The sequence below is a fragment of the Citrus clementina genome, unplaced genomic scaffold (genome assembly GCF_000493195.1).
Source record: "Citrus clementina cultivar Clemenules unplaced genomic scaffold, Citrus_clementina_v1.0 scaffold_7, whole genome shotgun sequence".
NCBI lineage: Eukaryota > Viridiplantae > Streptophyta > Magnoliopsida > Sapindales > Rutaceae > Citrus > Citrus x clementina.
This window is the reverse complement of record NW_006262075.1, coordinates 979,333-1,002,660: the sequence shown is the minus strand read 5'-3', so window position 1 is coordinate 1,002,660 and position 23,328 is coordinate 979,333. Positions and strand designations below refer to the sequence as shown.

At 33.5% G+C, this 23,328-nt stretch overlaps 4 protein-coding genes across 8 annotated transcripts; 3 read left to right on the top strand and 1 right to left on the bottom strand.

Moving 5' to 3' along the window:
• The first annotated feature begins 1,859 nt into the window (after positions 1-1,859).
• On the top strand, positions 1,860-6,947 carry LOC18037397 (calcium-dependent protein kinase 28). Of its 2 annotated transcripts, XM_006425406.2 has the most exons (12): positions 1,860-2,481; positions 3,429-3,559; positions 3,823-3,864; positions 3,989-4,100; positions 4,198-4,276; positions 4,467-4,636; positions 5,057-5,183; positions 5,358-5,473; positions 5,559-5,666; positions 5,759-5,821; positions 5,960-6,133; positions 6,267-6,947. In XM_006425406.2, the coding sequence occupies exons 1-12, from the start codon at positions 2,083-2,085 to the stop codon at positions 6,432-6,434; spliced, it is 1,689 nt and encodes a 562-aa protein (XP_006425469.1). In that variant the 5' UTR covers positions 1,860-2,082; the 3' UTR covers positions 6,435-6,947. The 2 variants fall into 2 exon arrangements, with proteins under 2 accessions (XP_006425469.1, XP_024036187.1); XM_024180419.1 differs by lacking the exon at positions 3,429-3,559 and having other exon boundaries at positions 2,405-2,481.
• Positions 6,948-8,815: 1,868 nt separating this feature from the next.
• LOC18037718 (DNA-(apurinic or apyrimidinic site) lyase 2) lies at positions 8,816-14,016 on the top strand. 4 transcript variants are annotated; one of them, XM_024181038.1, is made up of 10 exons: positions 8,816-9,073; positions 9,155-9,266; positions 9,356-9,556; positions 9,651-9,736; positions 9,955-10,043; positions 10,191-10,271; positions 10,874-11,074; positions 11,161-11,318; positions 12,092-12,855; positions 13,552-14,016. In XM_024181038.1, the coding sequence occupies exons 1-10, from the start codon at positions 8,966-8,968 to the stop codon at positions 13,621-13,623; spliced, it is 1,872 nt and encodes a 623-aa protein (XP_024036806.1). In that variant the 5' UTR covers positions 8,816-8,965; the 3' UTR covers positions 13,624-14,016. The 4 variants fall into 4 exon arrangements, with proteins under 4 accessions (XP_024036806.1, XP_024036805.1, XP_006425462.1 ...); XM_024181037.1 differs by having other exon boundaries at positions 9,928-10,043; positions 11,167-11,318; XM_006425399.2 differs by having other exon boundaries at positions 9,928-10,043.
• A 3,556-nt stretch (positions 14,017-17,572) lies between these two features.
• Positions 17,573-18,718, top strand: LOC18037371 (F-box/kelch-repeat protein At3g23880). Its single transcript, XM_006425398.1, has one exon. The coding sequence runs from the start codon at positions 17,573-17,575 to the stop codon at positions 18,716-18,718; it is 1,146 nt and encodes a 381-aa protein (XP_006425461.1).
• Positions 18,719-20,027: 1,309 nt separating this feature from the next.
• Positions 20,028-21,657, bottom strand: LOC18036217 (F-box protein At3g07870). The gene is made up of 3 exons (XM_024180393.1): positions 21,616-21,657; positions 21,085-21,203; positions 20,028-21,003 (listed from the first exon to the last, which is right to left on the bottom strand). Exons 1-3 carry the CDS (start codon positions 21,655-21,657, stop codon positions 20,028-20,030), a joined length of 1,137 nt encoding a protein of 378 aa, XP_024036161.1.
• Positions 21,658-23,328: the final 1,671 nt, after the last annotated feature.

Here is a 23,328-nt window from a genome sequence, read left to right as displayed (position 1 = left end):
TTAACTTATGAATTAACATCTAAAATTATTAATATGACTATTAAATTCTAAGTTTTACCATTGCTCAAACTTGTATGACAAAACATTTCCAAATGAATAATTTGAAAAAGTATAAATCGAATAAAGGAAAAAAAGATGCACAAACTTCTACTGTTTAATGGCCTTAATAGTCAGGTAACCCTTGCCCCTCAAAATTTTATGTGTAGGCTCCATTATTTTAGAAATAGACTTCATATATTTAGATGAAAATAAGAGCATCAATGTGCCATAATGTCTTCATTAGCATCTAAATAAATAAAATTCACTAATATAAAAGTGTTTAGATTTTCATTTATAACAATGAGAGTTTAATTATCAAAATTAAAAATGGTGAGATGTAGGTATCTATTAGGGCAAGTTGTGAGAGTCGATTATTAAGGGTCATTTTAGTAATGTTATACTTTTTAGAATAATTATTATTAACTATACTATAAATATAATCAGCTGTGTATATAATTTATTAAATGTATAGTAAAATTTATTTTTAAAAGTGCTATAAATTTAAAAAACAATCATATGTGTTTGGTAAATCTTACTATTAAACTTATATAAGAATACAAATAGCTGAAGTAAAATAAATGTCGAATAAAATTTATTTACACATTTGTAAATATGTATATATATAATTTTTTATTGTGTGTGTGTATATATATATAATAATAATTGATAACTAAAAATATATTTTATTATTTTTATTTTTTTTTTGCTATCTCACTATAATGGGCATTAATAATGTCTTTAAATTTATTGATTTTATTCCCTAATTGAATAAGGATACTTTTGGATTTTTTATAATTTTGTGAGGATATATATAAAATTATATTAAGAATAAATTAATTCTTAAAATTAGATTTTGAAAATGTACTCATTCCCCATTCTTTAAAATCTACTATTTGATGGGATAATTTTGTCAAAATAATTTTTTTAAAAAAAATTTCGAACACTAAAATTAGTTTTTAAAAGTCATTTTTAAGTCTTTCAAAAGTAATTTTAAACAGACTTGAAAATTAATTAAAAATAAAATGCATTTATATTCTATTCATTTTACATAAATAATATTTGTTTATTAATAGCCTAATACTCAATTCCCTCTCCACTAATGTGAATATATTTGACTCTTAAACTTCTTTACCACCTCAAAGAGTTACCAAATACTCTAAATTTATCAATTTCATATCTCAAAAAATGACACTTATTACTATGTTCATCATTCAACATACTAACGTCACCTCACTAATTAGGATGATCAACATTAAGATTATATTTAGAATCATGCCTTAAGCTGTTACATGAAGTGAGATTAGGGTTTATTTTGAAAGCTCAGTGGATAAAGTTACAAAAAACAACAACAACCCAAGGGGAAGAAGAGGAAACACAACTTTATAATCATAAAATAAAAATATAGAAAGTTAATTTTAAAAATATTTGTTAACTATTGCAATTAATTTAACTCCATACGAAGGCATATCAATTAACTTATGCAAACAAAGTAAATACTGTAAATTTATTAAAAGCTCGGGTTGTTTGTTCGATATTAACTATTTAAATGTTAATTGCCGCTATAAGAAAGGAGATACTTACATTTGTCATTGAAAATTGTTCTAAACAAAATATACAAACGGCGTATGATCAGAGACCATAACAGCTATGATCATGCTATTACCAACATCTTTTATTTTTATTTTTCCAGTAAATTAATTGAACCAATAAGAAAAGTAAATTAATAAAAAAGAAAAACTAGCTTCTCCATTAAAAGAGAAAAAAAAAACCAGAAAAATAAAAAAAAAATAAAAAAAAGGGAGGAGTTGAATCATCATCTCTCTTTCAAAAAAAATAAAAAGTCTCTTTTGACCACCACCGTCTCCTTCTCCAAAATTGATCTCTCTTTCTTCCTTTCTTCCTCCTCCTTTCCTTTCTCTCTCTCAGTATTCATGTATTCAATTATTATTACTATTTAATAAAATTGTGATGGGCTGTTGCTTCACCTCTCTAGATATTTCGATATCTCTTTAACTCCATCCAACAATATTGTAATTACAAAACATGGGTATCTGTCTCTCCACGACCAAAGTGAGTGGCTCTAACAGCGGCAGTAACAACAACAACGCTAATCATCATCGAAACGCAAATAAAGAAGAGGCAAAACGACGTCACAATCGTCATGCAAGAAATGATACAACCCACAAACACCAGCATCAACATCAAGAACGTGCTAAGAATTACCAGCAGCTCAAGACCAAACAACACCAAAAGACCAATTCTAGAAGGCAAACTGGGGTGATCCCATGTGGCAAACGTACAGATTTTGGATATGATAAAGATTTTGATAGGAGATACACGATCGGCAAATTGCTTGGACATGGTCAATTTGGTTACACATATGTTGCCACCGACAAGGCCAATGGAGATCGTGTTGCCGTTAAGAAAATTGAGAAGAATAAGGTACTTTTAGCTTATTTTTATGAATTGGGTTTCTGTTATTTGGTTGTTTTTGGGTTGACTCCATTAGATTTTTTTAGCTTTTATTTATTGATGGGAATTTTTCGATTGAATTAAAGATTGGATATTTTGTGGGTTTTGACTGGATGCTGAAGATCCTAATTCGGGTGGTTTCATTTCAGGACTTGAAGGTTGCTTTTGCTTTTCATAGTAGATTCTCCACTTCGTGCATCTGGGTTTTTATTTTTTTTAGATATTTAATTTGCCTTTCCTTGAATATCAAGCCATAAACTCATGTTATTCTCAGTTGACCGACGTTCTTATAGTTGCTTACCTTGATTAAAAGGATTGTAATATTCTGCTCATTGCCAATGATGGGTCTGTTCTCTTTATTATTGCAATCCTGAACATATATGGCTGCGTCATTGAGGAACTGAAATTAACCTAGTAAGAAATTAACACTTCTAAAATGGATTAACGTTGGGCTTTTTGTTGCTTTGACTTTAGGTTTTGGTGAATAATTTCCATAAATTCAATTGTTCTAGGCCATTTGTTCCATAGAAATGATAAATTGTAAATCAGATTACTATGCCATCTATTTGAGGTAGGCCTGTTGGGGCGGATTATGTGGATTGACTATATAGCCTACAATGTCAGACTCCATTTCTGTTAATATGTGGCTTTGGTATTTTTTTTACCCTTACATTTCTCATGGATCCGTTTGTCAAAACTCAAAAGATATTTCTTTTCCTTTTGAGTTAGGTGATCTTTGGTTCAATGTTTGTGATTGTTATGCACACAGATAGAAATAATCATCTATAGTTAGATTCGGTGGTGCTGTAATTCATTTAGATGGGATTAGCACTGTTTGGTTTATTTATTTATTTATTTTTTACATTAAAGATAATATTTTGGAAACTTGTAAAACAAATCCTTGTCTCTGGTGGCAGATGATTCTTCCTATTGCTGTTGAGGATGTCAAGCGAGAGGTTAAGATATTGCAGGCCCTTGCAGGCCATGAGAATGTAGTTAAGTTTTACAATGCATTTGAGGATGATAACTATGTATATATAGCAATGGAGTAAGTTCAATATCTTCAAATCTTTGGAGTTCTTTTTGCATGACTATTTCATGGCTTATTGTCTGTGCAGTTTACATTATACCATTGCTTACTTCTCCTTGTTTGACTGTTCTATGGTTCATGCCTGAATCACAATCCTTTTCTTCATGTCTGATCTATATATTTGTCAGAAGCATTTTTATTTGGTCTGCAAATTACATCTTTGTTGCCCATTAGAGAACACGTGTTATTTTTGTCACTTTAATGATATTGTCTTTTACCAGGTTATGTGAGGGTGGTGAATTGCTGGATAGGATATTGGCCAAGTAAGAATACTAGTTCCTCAGAAAATAGAATTATCTTGGCTGTAATTTCTGCTCTTACTATATTTTTTTTTCCCTATAGGATGATTAGCATTACTCTTACTTCTGCTTGGTTTCTTGCAATCAGAAAGGACAGTCGTTACACTGAGAAAGACGCAGCGGTAGTTGTACGGCAGATGCTCAGAGTTGCAGCTGAGTGTCATTTACATGGTCTGGTGCATCGGGACATGAAACCAGAGGTATAATGATGAACTTCAGCATTTATTGAATGTAAGCATGCGATATCTTTGACTTATTGCTTGACTTGTTTCCTTTGAATTCTTTTACTGCCGGTAGAATTTTCTTTTCAAATCAGCCAAAGAGGATTCATCTCTGAAGGCTACTGACTTTGGTTTGTCAGACTTCATAAAACCAGGTGAGTAGAATTCCATCGTGGATGAATCTCTTCCTTGCAATAGAATTTTTCCTTTTGTTTGTATTGTGAGTCATGGAAAAGTCAATTGCAACTGTTGCATTACTTGTATTAAGTTTCAGTCAATGTTATTGCTATTTTTATTCGAAGTTCTTAAGCCCGCATATAATTCAAAAGGTTCAATAAAATGCAGGGAAGAAGTTTCAAGACATTGTTGGCAGTGCCTATTATGTTGCTCCGGAAGTATTGAAACGCAAGTCAGGACCCGAATCAGATGTCTGGAGTATTGGTGTAATTACCTACATTTTGCTCTGTGGAAGGCGTCCCTTTTGGGATAAGACTGAGGACGGTATATTTAAGGAGGTGCAGCACAACTCTCATTTCTGATACATGATTTTTTGAAAAAGTAGTGTCTATGATGACCTTTATTGGGTTTAGTTTAGAAATTGCATTCATTATGACTCTTTATATGGACCATATGCCTTACATGTTAGTAGTAGTTCTCTTTAGGACCTTTTTTTTCCTTCCTCTTCTGATATGCGGTTACTAACTTTTATCCCTATATCAGAAAGAACTGGATATCCTCTGCTGCTCATTTCTTTTTTCAACCTTTTCAACTCATTGATTTCTTCTTTCACCTATCCAATAATGAACCAGAAATGTATGCATATGTTCTTTTTGAAAATCTTACTCAAGATCTCTGTATATTTGAGATGTATTGGCATTTTTTTTTCTGTTATTATTTTTCATTTGCGGGTATATTTAAATGTCTTGTATTATCAGGTTTTGAGGAACAAGCCTGATTTTCGTCGCAAACCCTGGCCAAGCATAAGTAACAGTGCCAAAGATTTTGTGAAGAAGTTATTGGTGAAGGATCCTCGAGCAAGACTTACAGCTGCTCAAGCCCTATGTATGTGTATAATCTATATCCAACAATAATAAGCTTTCTATATGATTGTGTATAAGCCACAATATTTTAGTGTTTAAGAATTTACTGCCATGTCTGAAGAAGAGATTTTCTGCAGCAATCTTTTTCGTGCTATCAAGTTTTTGATTATTGTTTTAATTTGTTTCAACTTTTCAGCACACCCATGGGTTAGAGAAGGAGGAGATGCATCTGAGATCCCTATTGATATATCTGTTTTGAATAACATGAGGCAATTTGTGAAGTACAGTCGTTTGAAACAGTTTGCTCTAAGGGTAACACAATATTTTAAATATACTGCATTATTTAAAGTTAAAACAAACATAGTTTATTTCTTTAAATAAATTGATTCTTCTGCAGGCATTGGCTAGCACACTTGATGATGAGGAGCTTGCTGATCTTCGGGATCAATTTGATGCAATTGATGTGGACAAAAATGGTTCTATTAGTCTTGAAGAGATGAGACAGGTCCGCTAACGATATTGTATCCCTCTGTCAATGAATTATGTTCTCGTGTATATATTTTTTTATTTACTCTAACAAGGATGATTTGAATGCAGGCCCTTGCTAAAGATCTTCCTTGGAAGCTGAAGGAATCACGTGTTTTAGAGATTCTTCAAGCGGTGAACACTCCTTTCCTTGGCCTTTTCCTCCCGTGCCATGAAAAAGGAGAAAAATTTAGCTATCTACTTTTATTTCCTGTGGATATGGTTTACAATCTTTTATATTTAACTGTATAGTTGCTAATTTTCCTGATGCAGATTGACTGCAACACAGATGGGCTTGTGGATTTTAGTGAATTTGTTGCAGCTACCCTGCATGTGCATCAATTGGAGGAGCATGATTCTGAGAAGTGGCATTTACGGTCACAGGCTGCTTTTGAAAAATTTGACATTGATAGAGATGGGTTTATTACACCCGAGGAACTAAGAATGGTGAGTCTTATTTCTTATCATTTTTGCTGTCCCCGTGCTGAATTACTGCCTTGTCCCAAAAGAAATAAAGGGAAATTCTAGAGGATTAACTGATACGATAAGATGAGAACTGAGATTACCCTTCTTTTTGCAGCACACGGGTTTAAAAGGCTCCATTGACCCACTTCTTGAGGAGGCAGATATTGACAAAGATGGTAGAATAAGTCTTTCGGAATTCCGTAGGCTTTTAAGAACTGCAAGCATTAGTTCTCGAAATGTGCCTCCTAGCCCATCTGGTCATCGGAATCCCAGGAAATTGTAGATTAGACTTAAAATATTTAAGATCAAGAGCAAGGAGAGGTTGGAGGAGAGAGGTGTTTTTTATTTATGTCAAGGTTGTACCCAAATCTAGACAAGATTGCATAGAGGAACCTATATATTGAAACTCAAGTGTCAATGTTGGGATTTCACAATCACATGGGATCTGGAATATGTTATGCATTAAGGGTCATGAAAGTAGAGTCACTATGCTCAGCATGGAAGGTGGGTTTGGGTATGATAGTCATGTCAGTGTACATTTAATTATTTTGGGGTTTCCGGGTTCCCTGAGTCGTGCCCTCAAATTGTAATGTGACTATAAATGATATATCCAAATTGTAATGTGACTATAAATGATATATTAATGAAAGACGCGTTTGGGGCAGCTGCGCTGCCACCGCGCAGCTACTCCCCATGCATATTCTAGGGAATATTCCCCTAGAATATGGCATGGGGAGCAGCGCAGCTGCCCCAAACGCGCTAGAAATATGGTGTACTAGAATTCATTTGTGCTTCATCTTCGTCTTGTTCACCATTTCCTTTTTATAATTGCATCAGTTATATTGTACATATTGCCCAAAAAGAGTTCCGCGTTCCTAGTATTTAGGCATAGCTGGCAAATGCTGGAAAGGAAGGTAGTGGTCAGATTCTCGTACAACTGTGGTAACAACTTTGTCCGAACCAGCTCCTCTTCCTCAAAGCTTGTCCACTCTTGTCGCAAAATTCTACCAACTTATGGGAGGGCCAAAAAATAAAGCAAGCGTAATCATGAAACACTATTATGAAAAGAGTTGGACTCTTGTCACCCCACCAAAATCCTCTTAAAACTTCTTTTTAAATTATGCTTCAGTTAATTAAAAAAAAAAACTCTCTTTGGACTCTTAAAACATGTTATATTATCAACAAAAATATTGACCTAACTCATTATGATGAGAAAAATTGATGTTTTAAGTTTGTGTAAACTAGTTGTATAAATGAGACAACAAATAAATGAATTGGTTATGTAATTTTAAAAAGAAAAAATTATATATGTGTAGGTAAAGTAGATTGGAGATACCAACAAAGTGTTGGCTCCACTGGCAATAACTGGCAATAGAGTCCCCTTAAGTGGCTTGACGGATTTGCTCCTCAGTTCGAGTCTCAGAGAAGTCGCATTTGTTGCGAGAACATGTGTCTGCCGGTTCGAACGGAAACTTCTAGTCTGAGTTGTGGTACATACTTAAAGGTGCCTCCCACAGTTGAGGCCCTCCCCAGATTATCTCGTGGTTAAGACAAAAAAAAAAAAAATAGATTGGAGACATTCAGAGAGAGATAAGTGGAATTAATTTATTTATATTTTTCTTTAAATCTATCTAGTTATAATAAAAATGGGGTTAGAGGATGCTAATAGCCATAGCCAACTCTTATGAAAGTTGCATTCGCATCGCCTTACGAATTTGACTAGTAGATCAATGCAGGCTTTTCATTCTCTTTTTCAACCATTCGGCTCCAAAGTCTTCTTAAGTAGCAGAAGAATGCTCTTGGGCTTTGAGTTTGACTATCAGTTGCGGTGACAGTCTGAAGACCGTCACAGTTTTGGTCACAGCCATGACCGTTGGCCTTTGACATGCGGAATGGTTGTCACGAGAACAACCTAAGCAAAGGTATCATGAGCTAATAGCGATGGATCCAAGTCGTTCCCTGTATTTTGTAAAAGCTCTCTTGGGAGACGGAGAGCGCATTTACATTGAGCTCTTCAGCGGAAATTGCACATATGTAAGAATGTCAAATCAGTATGTCCGGTGGTGAAATTGAGAAACAACACTAATTTGAGCATGATCACTGTACTCGGGACTAAATATTAGCTCATTTGTTCTTGCGAAAGTGAGCGTATAACATGGGGTAGAAAGAGTCCCGACAACTAGAGCATCAAAGTCGTGTCCGCTCATGCTTTTTTACAACTATAAGAGAATCCCATCCAAATTTTATTATTTTACTTTTAATCCTCAATTAAAATATTATTACTAGTTATCAAAAAAAATATTATTACTAAAAATGAGGACAACAACTTGTGCTTACCACAGCCACACCATTCTCTGCTGAGTCCCTTTTCTGTGTGGAGCTACTAACTTAACTAGTTGATTAATGAATTTTTTAAAAATAGATTATAAAATTAATGAAATAAAATTATCAAATAAATAAATAATATTTTAATATTTAAGAACAAATTTTAATTACTATTCTCAAAATTCAAAATTTAAATTTTTATTAATAAACACAAAATAATTTGTTTAATATTAAAAGTTCTGCTTAACAAACAATCAATAATAATAACACTTATAATTATTGTAAGTCATTCCAAACAGTCGTAAGTTTAATTTGATAATTTTAATAATTTTACCCTTATTGGTGCGAAGCCGAGGTAATTCTGTCCAAGAAAAGTTTGCGAAACCGTTTCTGGCACCGTTTTTGCGTTGTGGAGCATCGCAGCCGGCGAAGTGGGAAACTAAAAGAGCCGGTGACCTTGCTCGTGGAATGTGTGGACACCGCTGAGCGATGAAGATAGTAACGTACAACGTAAACGGCCTGAGACAACGCGTCTCTCAGTTCGGCTCTCTCCGAAAGTTACTCGACTCTTTCGATGCCGACATCATTTGCTTCCAGGTACACAGTCATCCAATTCGCTTTTTAGTTTCAATTTTGTACGAAAAAAAGTGTTTAATTTCAATCTTTTACACAAAATAGGAAACAAAATTAAGAAGGCAGGAGTTAAAATCAGATTTAGTAATGGCCGATGGATACGAGTCGTTCTTTTCATGTACACGTACCTCTGATAAAGGCCGAACTGGCTACTCCGGTAAATTGTTTGTTAAATTTCCTCAACCAAATATGCTTTCACTTTCCTCTTTGATCCATTTTCATTTTAAAAACTTATAATTTCTTCAGGTGTGGCGACATTTTGCCGCGTGAAATCACCATTTTCCAGCACCGAGGTGGCTCTGCCAGTGGCAGCTGAGGAGGGCTTCACTGGCCTTTTAGAAACTTCTGGAAGTAAAATTATGGAAGGTCTTGAAGACTTTTCAAAAGATGAGCTTCTTAAAATTGATAGTGAGGGACGGTGTGTTATTACAGATCATGGTCATTTTAGTAAGTTAAAAATATGCTACTTATTGTTAATGCAAAAGATTGTTTAAATTCTGTTTTACAATTTAGTGATTGAACTTATATTGCAATTGGTCAGTTCTATTCAATGTGTATGGGCCTCGAGCTGATAGTGAGGATACAGTTAGAATTCAATTTAAGCTTCAGTTCTTCCATGTATTACAGGTGCTTCTTATTCAATTGTTTATTAATTTTGTACTTCCTCCATACATACATACATATATATATATATGTGTGTGTGTGTGTGTGTGTGTGTGTGTGTATGTATGCATATTATTAATGAGCTGAGTATGTGAAATAATGAGCAAACATGGTAATTTCATATGAATGTTTGATATTGGTAGTATTTGATGTAGAAAAGATGGGAGTTTCTACTGTGTCAGGGGAGGAGGATTTTTGTTGTCGGCGATCTTAATATTGCTCCTGCTGCTATAGATCGCTGTGATGCAGGACCAGATTTTGCAAAGAACGAGTAAGTTGTTGGCTGGTTTTGATGCAGTGCTTGTTTCATATCCATCTGGCTGATTTTGGCACTGTCTAGCTGTTGTTTCCTATAAGTTTTTACAGTTTTACAAGTAATGGCCAGTGTTAAGTATAATTTAAACAAATTGTTTTGCAGGTTCAGAATATGGTTCAGATCTATGCTTGTGGAATCTGGTGGCTCTTTCTTTGATGTTTTCAGATCAAAACATCCTGAAAGGTTTAGAACTTCAACCTACTTTGGATTTCCTTTAATTGATGTTAAATGAATGTGTTAGGGAATCCAAATTCCATTGAATTTTGTTTTCGATTTGGCATTCAAACCTTTATAAGGCTCTTTTCCCCAATTATTTAAGCTTCAGGTAGGATTTTCTATCTTGTGAATAACCATGTATACTACCCATGCATGATTCTAATTTAGTTGTACGCTAGATTGTTATTTTCTTGCCTGGAAAAGATGGATGCTTTCATTGATCGAAATTTCATTTCATTTTCTGAATTCCTCTATATTACTGCCTTTTTTAAAAAGTACTTTATATCCACCATGAGCATCACTACTGCTAATCATTGACCGATTCTATACTGTGACTTATTAGAAAAAAGATTTTATTTTCTCTTGACAAGGTTATGAATTTGAACACAGCTATTTAGTTTTCTACAGACGGGAGACTTTGTTTATATTTATTTAAGATTTGGGTTTTGTAGTAGCATGTAATATGCTTCCATCTCAATATCAATGTTCACTAATATTGCCAGAATGTTTTTAACTATTCTTGCACAGTGATATTGTTTTTCTTCCTTTCTCGTACTATTTTTCTACAGAAGAGAATCATACACATGCTGGCCATCAAATACAGGTGCTGAACAATTTAATTATGGGACAAGAATTGACCATATTCTCTGTGCTGGACCATGTCTGCATCAAAAGCATGACCTGCAAAGCTATAACTTCTTAACTTGCCATGTTAATGAGTGTGACATATTGATAGACTATAAACGTTGGAAACCTGGAAATGCACCAAGGTAGCTAGATTTCATAGTAGATTAATGTACTGTACTTGGTCAGTGTGGTTTTTGCTATTTAAGTCAATAACTGAAGCTGTTTCCAGTTACAGGTGGAAGGGAGGGATGAGCACTAGATTAGAAGGTTCAGACCATGCCCCTGTTTATATGTGTTTAGGGGAAGTTCCTGAAATTCCCCAACATAGCACTCCATCATTAGCTTCTAGATATCTTCCTATAATTCGTGGTGTCCAGCAAACACTTGGTGAGATTTTCTCTTCCCTTTTTCCCTCTTTTTTCTTGAAATGTGTTAGTTTTCCTATGTATTTGTGTACTTGTGAATATATGCAACCATTGTTTGCAAGAAACTTAAGTTTCAGTTTGCCTTCTATGGGGAATTAAAGATAATTATAGAATTTTATTGGTTATCAATATAAATGTTCAACAATTTTGTAATGTTTTAATGTCTACTGAGTTGTGACCCAGGATATCACTTGGCTTATAAGTAGGATAGGTCCCTCCGCCCAATAAGTTACCTATTGGGCTGGATACCTAGATATCTTAAGCTCAGCCCTTCAACAATGTCTAACTTTGCTAAAATTTGTGGGTGCTACTTGTGAAACCTTTTGGGGTGGTACAAGAGGTCTAGGGTTAAAACCCTGCTTACATGGGTTGGAAGGGGATTTAATGTCTAGTTATGCTTTTCCTGATTGTTCTGTAGGGCAAAAATATGTGTGTGTGTGTGTGTGTGTATAGACAAAGAAACTTCTTGGCTAAAATTTGATTAATCATATATTGAATGTTGGTTGTAAGCGATTGGGATCAGGCTTGAAATAAATAATGGCAACCCAACTTTTGATCCTTAGGTCCATCAAAATCTCCATTCATATGCGAGGGAATGAGTTGCTTCCTTTGACCTTCTTACCAAGGGAGAACCTTTAGGAAAATTTGTATCAATAATAAGAAGATCTAAACACATAACCAGCTTCTTGTTCTTTATTTTTTCTGCAAATTCACTTGGCCCTTGATTTTGTGCAGTGTCTGTGTTAATGAAAAGAGAAGTTGCTAAACAAGGGAAATCTTGCAAATTCTCTGGTTCACTTCCAGCTGAAAGTAACTCAACAGGGGACACAGAGGACTGCAGTGAGAATGTTGATAGATCACTCAACAACTATTGTGATTCTGGCATTCTCCAGGGTGTTTATTGTTCTTCTTCAAACCAAGAGTCCGAAGGAGAATTTACGAAAACAATTGAGAATTGTAGAGATAGTGCTAATGTGGCTTCTCATTCAACAATTACACAGGGGAGTAGTAAGCATATTTCTCCATTTCCTGTTGATAGAGCCAGGAAAAAAGCAAAAAAAAGTCAACTTGGCCAACTCTCTCTGAAGTCATTTTTTCATAAGAGGTCAAATGTTAGCCATGATGATAACAATTCTATTACTGATACTTCACTTAATGTTAATAATTCTGTTACCGATACTTCACTTAGTCAGGAAGAAGTCCCCGAGTCTCATCATCATTCCAACAAAATTCCTGTGACAGATTACAGCTGCAGTGTTCATGAGCTGCATGGAGTGAACTCAAGTGTGTGCTCACACGATCAGGATGAAAAAAAGGGCAAACGTTTTTTGGACAAAGAGAGAAATAATGTTGCTTTACTAGAATGGCGAAGGATACAACAACTCATGGAGACTAGTATACCTCTTTGCAAGGGGCACAAGGAACCTTGTGTTGCTCGAGTGGTAAAAAAACCAGGTCCAACATTTGGTCGCAGATTTTTTGTGTGTGCTCGAGCTGAGGTATTTCATGTTCTTAGCACCCATTCATAAACAAGTCTCTGCAGGATTTTTGTAAAGTCCCAGTGTCTTAAAGGAAGAAAGATAAATGCCTTGCTGTTGACTGAATTCTTTTCAGTGCATGACAATTAGCAGGAAAGAAAGTAGTATACATACAGTTCTCCCTAGTTAGGTTCAGTTTTCAAATTAATTTTGACATGCTAGGTAGTTTTCAACTATTAGTTATTCTAAAATATGGGCTCAGCTTGTAATGGTAGAAGTCTTGGACTAGTAAGTACAAATGCTTGCTTCAAGTTTCGAAGGCGGCCCAATTTATGCAAAAGACAAGTTAATGTCCATATCTAAAACATTCTTTCTGACCTGCTTTAGCAGGATGGGAACTCATATGACTTTTATACTGTTTACCCTCATATTATCTGATGGTAGGATAGAATCATCTCAGTGGAGTTGGTTATGGTTCTATCAATAAGGACCACTTAGTGGTCCCCTGTTAAAGTGCACAAAAGGGCAAGCTGCCATTTGTTGTGGCCCATATGCCAATGTATATCTCTGATTGTTGGTGTTAGCTGTGAATTGTGATGAGCTTGTTGCTGCCTCGTTTCTTTGTTCTAGCTGTCACCGCCCACCTGCTATATGTAGTGAGCTCTTAGGAAGTTGGAGAACATATGAACTAATAGAATTCTTTTTCCTATCATGCAGGGACCTGCATCTAATCCTGAAGCAAACTGTGGTTACTTTAAATGGGCATTTTCGAAGTTGAAGCAAAAATAAAACTGGTGTCTTTTGTATGAAAAGTCTAATAAGATTGCAAATGCCCATCCTTCTTCCCTCTTGAGCATGGCCTTCTTAATGGATGAGTCATTGCCGTGGCAACGTTTTGTAGATCACCTAGTTTCTCATTCGAGAAATTTGTAGTCATGTGCTGTTTCACACTGGACCTATGGCACTTTGTAGTGTATCTTGACACGTATTAGTAATTGTAGTTACTGCTAAGTATTTTCTCAAAATCATACTGTTAATGTTATTTGTGTTTTCGCGGCAACAAGGGAAGCCCAAAAGGGCATAAGGAGGGGCTTCTGTTTTACTTAAAAAAGTACATTAATTTCTTATTTCTATTCAGTCCAGGACTGCAAACAAATTGACCAAGGATATAAATGTCAGTTAAATATCAGCCAACTCCAAGTTTAAAGTTTTTCATTCATCGTGCGTGTATGTATTTATGTACACTTACATGAAATCATCGAATTCGTTATTTGTGTTTTCGCGGCAATAAGGGGAAGCCCGAAATGGCATGACGAGGGGCCTGTGTCTTACTTAAAAAATTACATCAATTTCTTATTTCTATTCGGTCGAGGACTGCAAAGAAATTGACCAAGGATAAAAATGTCAGTGTAAATATCAGCCAACTCCAAGTTTGAAGTTTGTTTTATTCATCGTGTGTGTATGTATATATGCACACTTACATGAAATCATCAAATTCAAATTGTCCATATCATCACCACTTCTTATTATACTAGCATTTCCAGATAGGACGATATGCCGTATTTAGCCTTTATCCTGGAACGATTTCGCGTACAAATTCAATTTTTCAATGCACAACGACATAGGAATGGTTTTATTCATCATATTGATTGATGTAAAAAAGTCTTGGTTGGGGATATTTTCACCCTACCATTTGTATAATAACACTCCTTTTTAAAATATGTCCACTTAACAGTTAACACTAATTTTACCCTTGGCTAATTTTCTTCATTGCTTTATATCTTCTGTATTTATACCCATCATGTTTTTCAAGTTGGAAACAGAAAAATCAACGCAATGAAATTCCCCACCTGACCAAACTAAGCTTTAGAAAAACTTGATTATTCTGGTTATTCTAATTCTAATAATGCATGAATACGATGAGGTAGTTTAGATGCTAAGATGATGAAGTATTAGAGTTTGATTAATGACGAGAATCTGAAATTGCAAAGAAAGAGATTCCAATAAATTAAAAACCTGCAGCAAAGTGGATGGTATTAGATTGAATTAATTAAAAATAGTGATTTGTCAAATTCTTAAATCGTTTAATTGAGTTAAAAACTTAAAATTAAGGCTCCTAAGTGTTCTTCTCCTTCTCTTTGAGAAATTTTACAAAACATTTGAGGTTCCACGTTAGATGGTAGTTAATGTTGAAAAATGTTTAAAATAAAAATTTATGTTTCATCTTTTCAATATTCCTCTAATATTTTTTGAATTTTTTAAAAAAGAGAGAAATCATTAATGTTGCTATTTCTATCTCTCATTTCATTATCTCATTCATATTCTTTTATTCCCTCCCCAATCTTCATCTCCATTCTAGTGGCTGCAACTTTTAAACCTCGGGCAGAAGAAGATTTTTTTTTTTCAGTGATGAAAATTATTTTATGTGGAATAGATATAAATTTACCCAGAGTATTGAGCGGACAGTTTTGTTTTACTCACAAACTAATGTTAAACAGTAATTCTTGTAGCATATTGGTCTATTAATGGCTACTCTTCTGTTCTTCTGTAATTAAAATTCCACAACTCTTGATTCTCTCATCACCGTATCTTTGCGGTTCTTTTAACTATTTATTTGGCAATATTAAGGCATAATTTTAGTTTACTCTATATTTTGAAAAAGCATCAGTAAAGTTACGCTGAAATTGTTCTTGCCAATTAAAACATATGACAAATGTCTTTTCCGTGAAAATGTTAACAACACCTCAAACGGGTTTTATTTTATTTCATTTTCCAAGAAATGTTAATTACTTTTTATTGAATACGAGAAATCCTAACTGTCTTCGGATATTTTACTTTTATAGAAGAATAATGTCATCAGTGGATTTTATGGAAATTAAGATGGGTTTAATGGAAATTAAGATTTAAGATGTTATAGAGCTTACTATTTGATCTTGTGATAATTTTACGTCATTGTAAGAAAGACAAGATTAACAAAATCCAAATGAATTAGTAAAAAAAAAAAAAGATTAAGCATTATTCATTAATTAGATGAATAATAATAAGTTAACAAATTTAGAATGAATCCAATACAATCTTTCCAGCAGAAAAAAGACAATTGCGATGTCCATTAAAAGAATAGCAGCTATTGCAAAATCATCTTCCTCTTCATCCATCATAAAGAAATCTGCTGATTCAGTGGTAGTGACATCTTCAACATAAAAAAGAAAAAAAAAAGCTTTTTCTTTTTCTTCTTCTTCTTCACGAGGTTTTAACAATAGTAGTCAACAGAATAGAGAGAAAGATTGAAAAGAGAACAAAAGAATATGAATGGGATATTGAAGTCAGAGAGAAATACTAACATTAATTATTTGTCCCCCTTTTTTTGGAATTTAAAAATATTTGAGGGATTTTTATTTAAAAATATTTCAACATCGATCGCCATGTGTCCACTCATCATTAATTGGTGGTTTTATGTCAAATTGTGATGTGGAACATCATATACATTGTAAGAATGGATAAATATTCTCTCCTGAACTGAACTCTCATGAGCTTTTAAAGATCTTATGTCATGTGTCCTCAAATAATAACGTATGGGTATGATTTAACTTATTTATTTTCTCTATTTATTAACTACCAATCACTTACAAGTAATTTTGCTCAGGAGGAGATCAAATCATGAGAGGATCTTTATCCTTGTAGAATTTCTCTCATTTGTGTGGGTCACCACATAGATTTCAATTAATGACAATTGATTTTATGTTTAAAATTAAAAGAAATGGCATTGGCGGACGCTATTTTCATGAAGCAATTACCGAAAATTCAAACAAGAATTGAGGATGGGTAATAGCAGCGAAAAAATTATAAAATGAGATGCATTGCACTGATGTGCGGTGGAACTGTCATCACCCGAAAGTCTTGCAAATACCGCTAAAATTTCATCTGGCAAAAATCAACACAACACTAAAGAATGTAGTGTAATCATCTAAAGTCCAAAGAGGAATATCATTCAAGCCTAGATGACAAGGCATCCGTCCATTGAGTAAACATCCGAAATCCGACTCCTCGTTAATGGTCAATAGTTGACACTAAATTTAGATTGAGCATTTACTTTCAAGAGCAAAATCCAGCTCCAGCCACATTTCTCGCACTTAAATTGGTCACGTCATTCCTCATTTAAAATTTTTCTGTCCACAATTAGCAGGTTTATGTCATCTCATGCATTTGGAAAATCTGAATCCTCGTGTTCTAGTCAAGGGTCGGATCAGGTCGATGGAAATCACAATTTATTTGATGTAAACGAGACTCGCAGTCCTGGTGGAGATTACACTCAGTTAATATTACGATCAATCCTGCATTTGCCATTATAGTAAGTTACGGTGTGCGATTTGATTTTCCTTCTGGGCATTTAATAGATTAATTTCATGTCACCTGTTGGTGAATTTATGTCTCAAATGATGTGGAACGTTATGCGAAATGACTGAAAATATTGAGGACTGATATATGTACCAAAACTGTGTTGTTTTGAATGAGCTTTTGTCTTGTTTCCCCAAACATTTCCCACAATTTTATGACGCTCAGTTATGATATGCCAAATAGGGAACAACATATCAGAATCATATTTTACGCATAAGGGTTTCAATATAAATTGATGATCATCATAAATGCCAAAGTGTGAAATGTATAGCAGACTGGAATTGAGAATATTTTGAAATTTGTTATTGCAGGGTAAAGATTGCAAATCGAGGGGAAGACAATCATGACAAGCAATGATGGTTTTTCTGAAGATCTACTCATCGAAATTCTATCAAGACTACCCGTTAAATCTTTAATGCGATACAAATTTGTTTGTCGGTTTTGGTGCGCTTTAATTAAAAGCCCTAGATTTGTTTCCAGGCACATTATCAACTACAATGATGATAATACTCGTCTTGTTGTCGAAAAGGTTCCTGGTTATGATGCGGGACCTCCCTATGTCTTGTTCCATGATGAAACACTGGTAGATTTATCAAACGACGAACGATTTGAACCTCCAACAAGGCACGATCACGAACTTTTGGGTAATTGTAATGGCCTGTTTTGTTTACATGATAAAAACTCTAATCGCATATCTATATGGAACTTGGCAACTAGAGAATTTAGAGCTCTCCCAAAATGGAAAGGGGAAATCCCGCGCCATAAATGGGTTTATCAGCTTAATTTTGGTTTTGAATTAGATTCATCAAGTAATGACTACAAGATAATATTCATACTGAATGTGACCGATGATAACACACGCAAGGATTCTGTATCCACAGAAGTTATTTTGTACACGCTAAGCACAGATTCTTGGAGATATTTAAAAGCCAACGAGCTTAGTGATTATTCTTTTCTGGGAGGACAGCAGTCCGAGAACACATATTTGGACAGAATTTGTTACTGGATTGCATGGCGTTATAATAACTGCCAAGAGATCCTTTCATTTCACATGCGTGATGAGGCGTTCCATGTGATAAAATGTCCTGATAATTCTTATTTTCCAAATCCAATTCTTGGAATATATGACAACTCTCTTCATTTCCTAGATTTCGATAGGTCTGAAAGTTGCTTTGAGAAATGGGTGATGAAAGAGGGGTCTTGGACAAAGCAATTATCCGTTGGACCTATTTTGGGAGTCTTGAGGGCCCTTGAATTTTGGAAGAACGGTTCATTTTTTATAGAATCCAACACTAACCAACTTCTTTTATATGATCCAAATACACGAGCCCTGAGAGATGTTGGACTAGGAACTGATGGTTTATTCCTTCACAGGTACAAGGAAAGCCTAATTTCTACCGAGTGGGAAGATTGGGTAGTCGATTTTTTTGACATTCCGATTCCGTGGCATATATTGGGTGTGTATCAAACAGATTTTGACTCAAGTTGAAACCTCCAAAAAGATCATGCAATTATTTTAGTAGATAAATCTTCTGTTACATGACGATGGTTAATTTGAATAAGAAAAAAAATAACATTTTGAATAAGAAATTTGTTGTTGGAATGATTTTTTGACGTTGAAATTTTGACATCAATAACTATGGCGATATAATGAAAACTGCAAAAAGAGTAACCTAAGTGATAAAAGTTGAAAATTAGGGGGTAAAATAACAATTTTTATTTACTTTTTGCTTATATGTATATATAAAATTAGAACATCACGAAAAAGTTTTTTAAATGAGAAACAATGAAGAGTCGTGTAAATAAAAAGAGCTTAAAAGGCTTTTCAAATAAGATTATTCATCTTTCTCATTTGAATAATATTATTTGAAGAGTGTTTTGGAGCATTAAGTTTAGTATTATATTATTTTTTATCTTATCACTCGTGAAGAAAGAAAAGTGCAATACTTGCTTTTATTTTGATGAAGGAAAAAATTTGATTAAAGTAATATAAACTTATTTCTATTTGAAGAGTCTATTGGGAGAGAGTTTATTTTTTTTCATAAATATTTGAAGAAAAAAAATTAAAATAGTCTTTTGGTGATATTCTAAGATATAGGACAACGAGTAGGCTGGTGTGGTTTTAATAAAGCGTATCTTAGGCTATTGCTAACGGATTTAAAAATTTATAGGTTGGTGCTAAACATAGTATATTTTTACATAAATATGATTAATAACATAATAACATATTGCAAAGTATTATGGAAAAAAAATATTTTTGATATTACTAATATAGAAAGATTTTAGAACTATTAAAGTTTGTTAACCAAAGATCAAATTTAAAGATTTAAAACAAATATACTAAATAAAATAATATAAATTTAATAACTTATTTTAAGTATTATATAATAATTCATTAAAATAATTAAATTATACTTTTTTATCAATTGATATATGGTTTATAATTTATAAACACATTTATGTAATTTTTTGTTCAACATTTATTATTTAAAACATTTCAGTTTTCATTTATAATTGAGTATTAAATGGAGTGCAAAGCAAATTTGTCAATTGTCAAAATTCATTTGAGAGTTTATAGCATTTAAAAGGAGAGTACGTGATTGATTGTGGCTCCTTCGAGACACTTAGACATCACTTGCAAAAGGAGACGGATTTCAGATTTCTGGATTTTGATGTTACACTTAATTAATACATCACTTGTATATTTGTTTTGAAAAATTACCATGTAATTAATAGTTATATTTAATATGTTATACATATTATATGCATTAATTAAGAATAATATCTAATCTAGAATTTCACCCAAAAAGAGTAGTATCTAATTGATTATCTTCGATTATATGCCATGGAATGTCGAAAGGATCGGATAACCTATCATCTTCCACCCTCTTGAGTCTGACTAAACTTTCCTTGTAGCAATAAGTTAGGATTGCGGTTCCAAGTGTTCCTCTAGTAAAGCGTCCAAGATCCCTCACTTCTTCTACAATCAGATCATATAAGAGTAGTGTGCCATTATCAGACTCCATTAGGACTGCATTGTTCTTCCAAATTCCACGCGGCGACATGACTCCTAAAAAAGGTCCAATTGCAAATTGTTGGATCCAATTCAAATCGCTCATCAGCCATATGTCAATGCAGTGACTGCTTTTGTCGAAGTGTAGCAAACTGACAGAGTTATTAAATAGCCCTAGACTCTCGTGTGAAGAGTAAGGAATACGCGGCCTCTCTATCTCTCGGAACTCCTCATCGCTGATGTGAAATGAAAGCATTATATTTGAGTGGTCACCGTCATCTTTTGATACTAACCAATAAAAAACTCCATTTAAGTTGGTGCTTTTGAAATGACTCTTGAAGTCATATGGAATCCACTCAACATTGCCTTTTGAAACTCTCCAAGAATCAGTAGTTGAAGTGTATATTGCAACATGCGAATGCTCATAAGGGGCTTCAATTTGCTCATTCCACAATTCGCATATAAAGACTACCTTGTAGTCACCACTTGTATGATCTAATCCAAATATAGCATTTTCGTATAGAAACGTTGCACAAGTTGGAAGAAAATTACTATAATTCGGAAGAGTTCTGCATTCTTTTGTTGCAGGGTTCCATAAAAATATTAGAGAATCATCGCACAAACAAAATATACCATCATAAGGACCCAAAAGCGTTCTAAGTATGGGCCTCTGGATATTGTCATAGGATATATCTGCCAATGTTTTATCTTTAAACAAACAGGTTAGATTATCGTGTCCAGCATCATCGTAAACCTGATAGCTAATTATGAGATAAGCGTTGTCATCATTAAAATTTTCAAGGTGTTTGGAAATAAACTTAGGATTCTCTATTAAAGCATACCAAGATTTACAAACACATCTTAGTCGCATTAGAGATTTCACGGGCAATCTTGATAGAATTTCTAACCTCACATCTTCAGGCATAAGCATGGAGCTGTCGACATCGGTCAAGGCAGAGGACTGCCAATAAAAAATAACAAAATTAAGAATAATTTTTAAATATATGGATTAACACAATTTTTAAATATATGAATTAACACAGTAATTTAATGAATTGTCATAATACTTATAGCTCACCAAAGTATTACACCAAAAAAAAGAGAGAGAGAATTATTTCGTACCATATCTTTCTTGTGAAATGAGAACGGGGAAAAAAAAATTGATCTAACTCTGGATACGATGGCATCCAATAAGTCGCAAAAAATGAGAAGGGAAAATGGAAATCATTGACGGGACAATTCTGTAACTAAGTGAAAAATCTTGTACTTTGCCCCCCCAAAAAAAAAAGAAAAGTCTTGTGTTACACACTTCGGTGGTATATAAGAAATTTTGAAAAAAAAAATTGAAGATCAATATCTAACCATAAACTGACCACATTTCTTGCAGTCAACATGGCAGCGAAGTCATTGCCCATCCGTGAATTTTCTTTCTGTTTCAAAGCTGGAATTTACTTTGAGCACTTCTAGAGTGGGCTTTTTGTCAGCAGTCAGGAGGCTTGGTTAAGTTAAAGGGTAATTATTTGATTCTTCAGTTAGGGGTTAAAAAAAAAAAGGCACCTGATCAACTACATGATGACAATAACCTTAGGCTATAGTCAGCGAACTTTATTAAAAAAAATGCGACTATAACATTCAAATAAATATTATAAAAAATGGCTATGACTATTTTAGTAGAGCATGAATCATAACCACACACGTAAAATGATAAATAGTCGGATCCATAAAACAATAACATACTTTTTCTGTTTTAGCATTGCCTTGGTTAACATCCTGTTTCATGGTTCACCATTTACATTACACATTATTGATATATTTTTTGAACTTATTTTTCTACTATATACGATATACTATACCACTTACAATTGCGATTGTGGAAGAAGAATACAACAAATCAAAACAATCAGAAATTAGATTATACTTGCCATATATTTTACAATTTAATTCGTTCTGGCTAAATGAAAATGTCCATACATGGCTCATCGCTAATAAATTGCAATTTGAGGGACATAAAACTGAATTCTTAGGATGGACATAAATTGCAATTTGAGTACGGATGGGATTATTTTCACTCTCAAAATTATTTTAACATTCATCTTTTAACAAAAATTTATATTACTAAAATGTTCCTAATTGAATTTACTATTACGATAACCTTATATCACCCATTTACTACATCCATATAATAAACGTTAATTTTGATTTCTCAATCTCATCAATTTAAGTAATCTTACTTTTTCAACAATTAATTTTCTTACATTGTGACAGATTCATCAAACCCTAATAAAAGTGACGTTGTAAACACATTTTTCTCAAATTTTCTACCCCATCTTGTTGATTTCATCAAATTTTAATCTTTATTTTCCTTGTTAGTTAGGGAATTTAAATCCTGAAAGAATAATTTGTTTTGACATTTTTTTTGTCGAATTTTACATAATGGTCAATGCGTTCATTTGGTGGATTATTGAGATAAATAATTATTTTTTTCAATCAAACAACCGTTAATATTCATGGAATGAGATGAAAAAAAAAAATTAGCTATTCTTGAAAGAATTTCTACATTTATCATATAACAAGTCAGCAATCACCTGAAGTAAGTTGTTGGGCATAAAAACTATTTTTATGAATATAGAAAGAAAAAATTCATAACAACAGATATTCAGTTGAGGATAATTTTGGTATTTAATTTTAGAGTATGCTAAGTAAAAGTCAATTTGTTAAAAATTTATTAGTGTTTTGAATAAAGTGTATTTAGATTAAATACTAAAGCGCAAAGAACTCCACCGCTTGAGTAAGTTAAGAAGTGTGGTATCGTTTTGGTCTCTTGTTGTGTTTTATGTGGTGCATATTGTTGTGAAGAGGATGCTTTTCATGTCTTCTTTGAATGCTTACACTTTAAAGATGGCTTTTTCTCAGTTGGGTTCAACTACGGAGTGTTTCAAATATTTTTTCACGGAGTTTACCTTCTCAATTTTGTAATTTGCAGGTGGCTATGTTTATGTTTATCCTTGGTCAGATTTGGTTCAACAGGAATCAAGCTCGCTTTGATGGTAATTATGCTCCAACTATATCAGTTATTACCGCTTGCA

Excerpts from the sequence above, each read along its gene's own strand:
- LOC18037397 (XM_006425406.2), top strand. The coding sequence starts at position 2,083 with ATGGGTATCTGTCTCTCCACGACCAAAGTGAGTGGCTCTAACAGCGGC. Across the intron at positions 2,482-3,428 it reads AGAAAATTGAGAAGAATAAG|ATGATTCTTCCTATTGCTGT; the intron begins GTACTTTTAGCT and ends CTCTGGTGGCAG. Across the intron at positions 6,134-6,266 it reads CACCCGAGGAACTAAGAATG|CACACGGGTTTAAAAGGCTC; the intron begins GTGAGTCTTATT and ends TTCTTTTTGCAG.
- LOC18037371 (XM_006425398.1), top strand. The coding sequence starts at position 17,573 with ATGACAAGCAATGATGGTTTTTCTGAAGATCTACTCATCGAAATTCTA.
- LOC18036217 (XM_024180393.1), bottom strand. The coding sequence starts at position 21,657 with ATGGGCAATGACTTCGCTGCCATGTTGACTGCAAGAAATGTG. Across the intron at positions 21,204-21,615 it reads TGTTGACTGCAAGAAATGTG|TCCTCTGCCTTGACCGATGT; the intron begins GTCAGTTTATGG and ends TTTTATTGGCAG. Across the intron at positions 21,004-21,084 it reads AGATGTGTTTGTAAATCTTG|CTATCAGGTTTACGATGATG; the intron begins GTATGCTTTAAT and ends TCTCATAATTAG.
- LOC18037718 (XM_006425399.2), top strand. The coding sequence starts at position 8,966 with ATGAAGATAGTAACGTACAACGTAAACGGCCTGAGACAACGCGTCTCT. Across the intron at positions 9,267-9,355 it reads AGGCCGAACTGGCTACTCCG|GTGTGGCGACATTTTGCCGC; the intron begins GTAAATTGTTTG and ends TAATTTCTTCAG. Across the intron at positions 11,319-12,091 it reads TGGTGTCCAGCAAACACTTG|TGTCTGTGTTAATGAAAAGA; the intron begins GTGAGATTTTCT and ends GATTTTGTGCAG.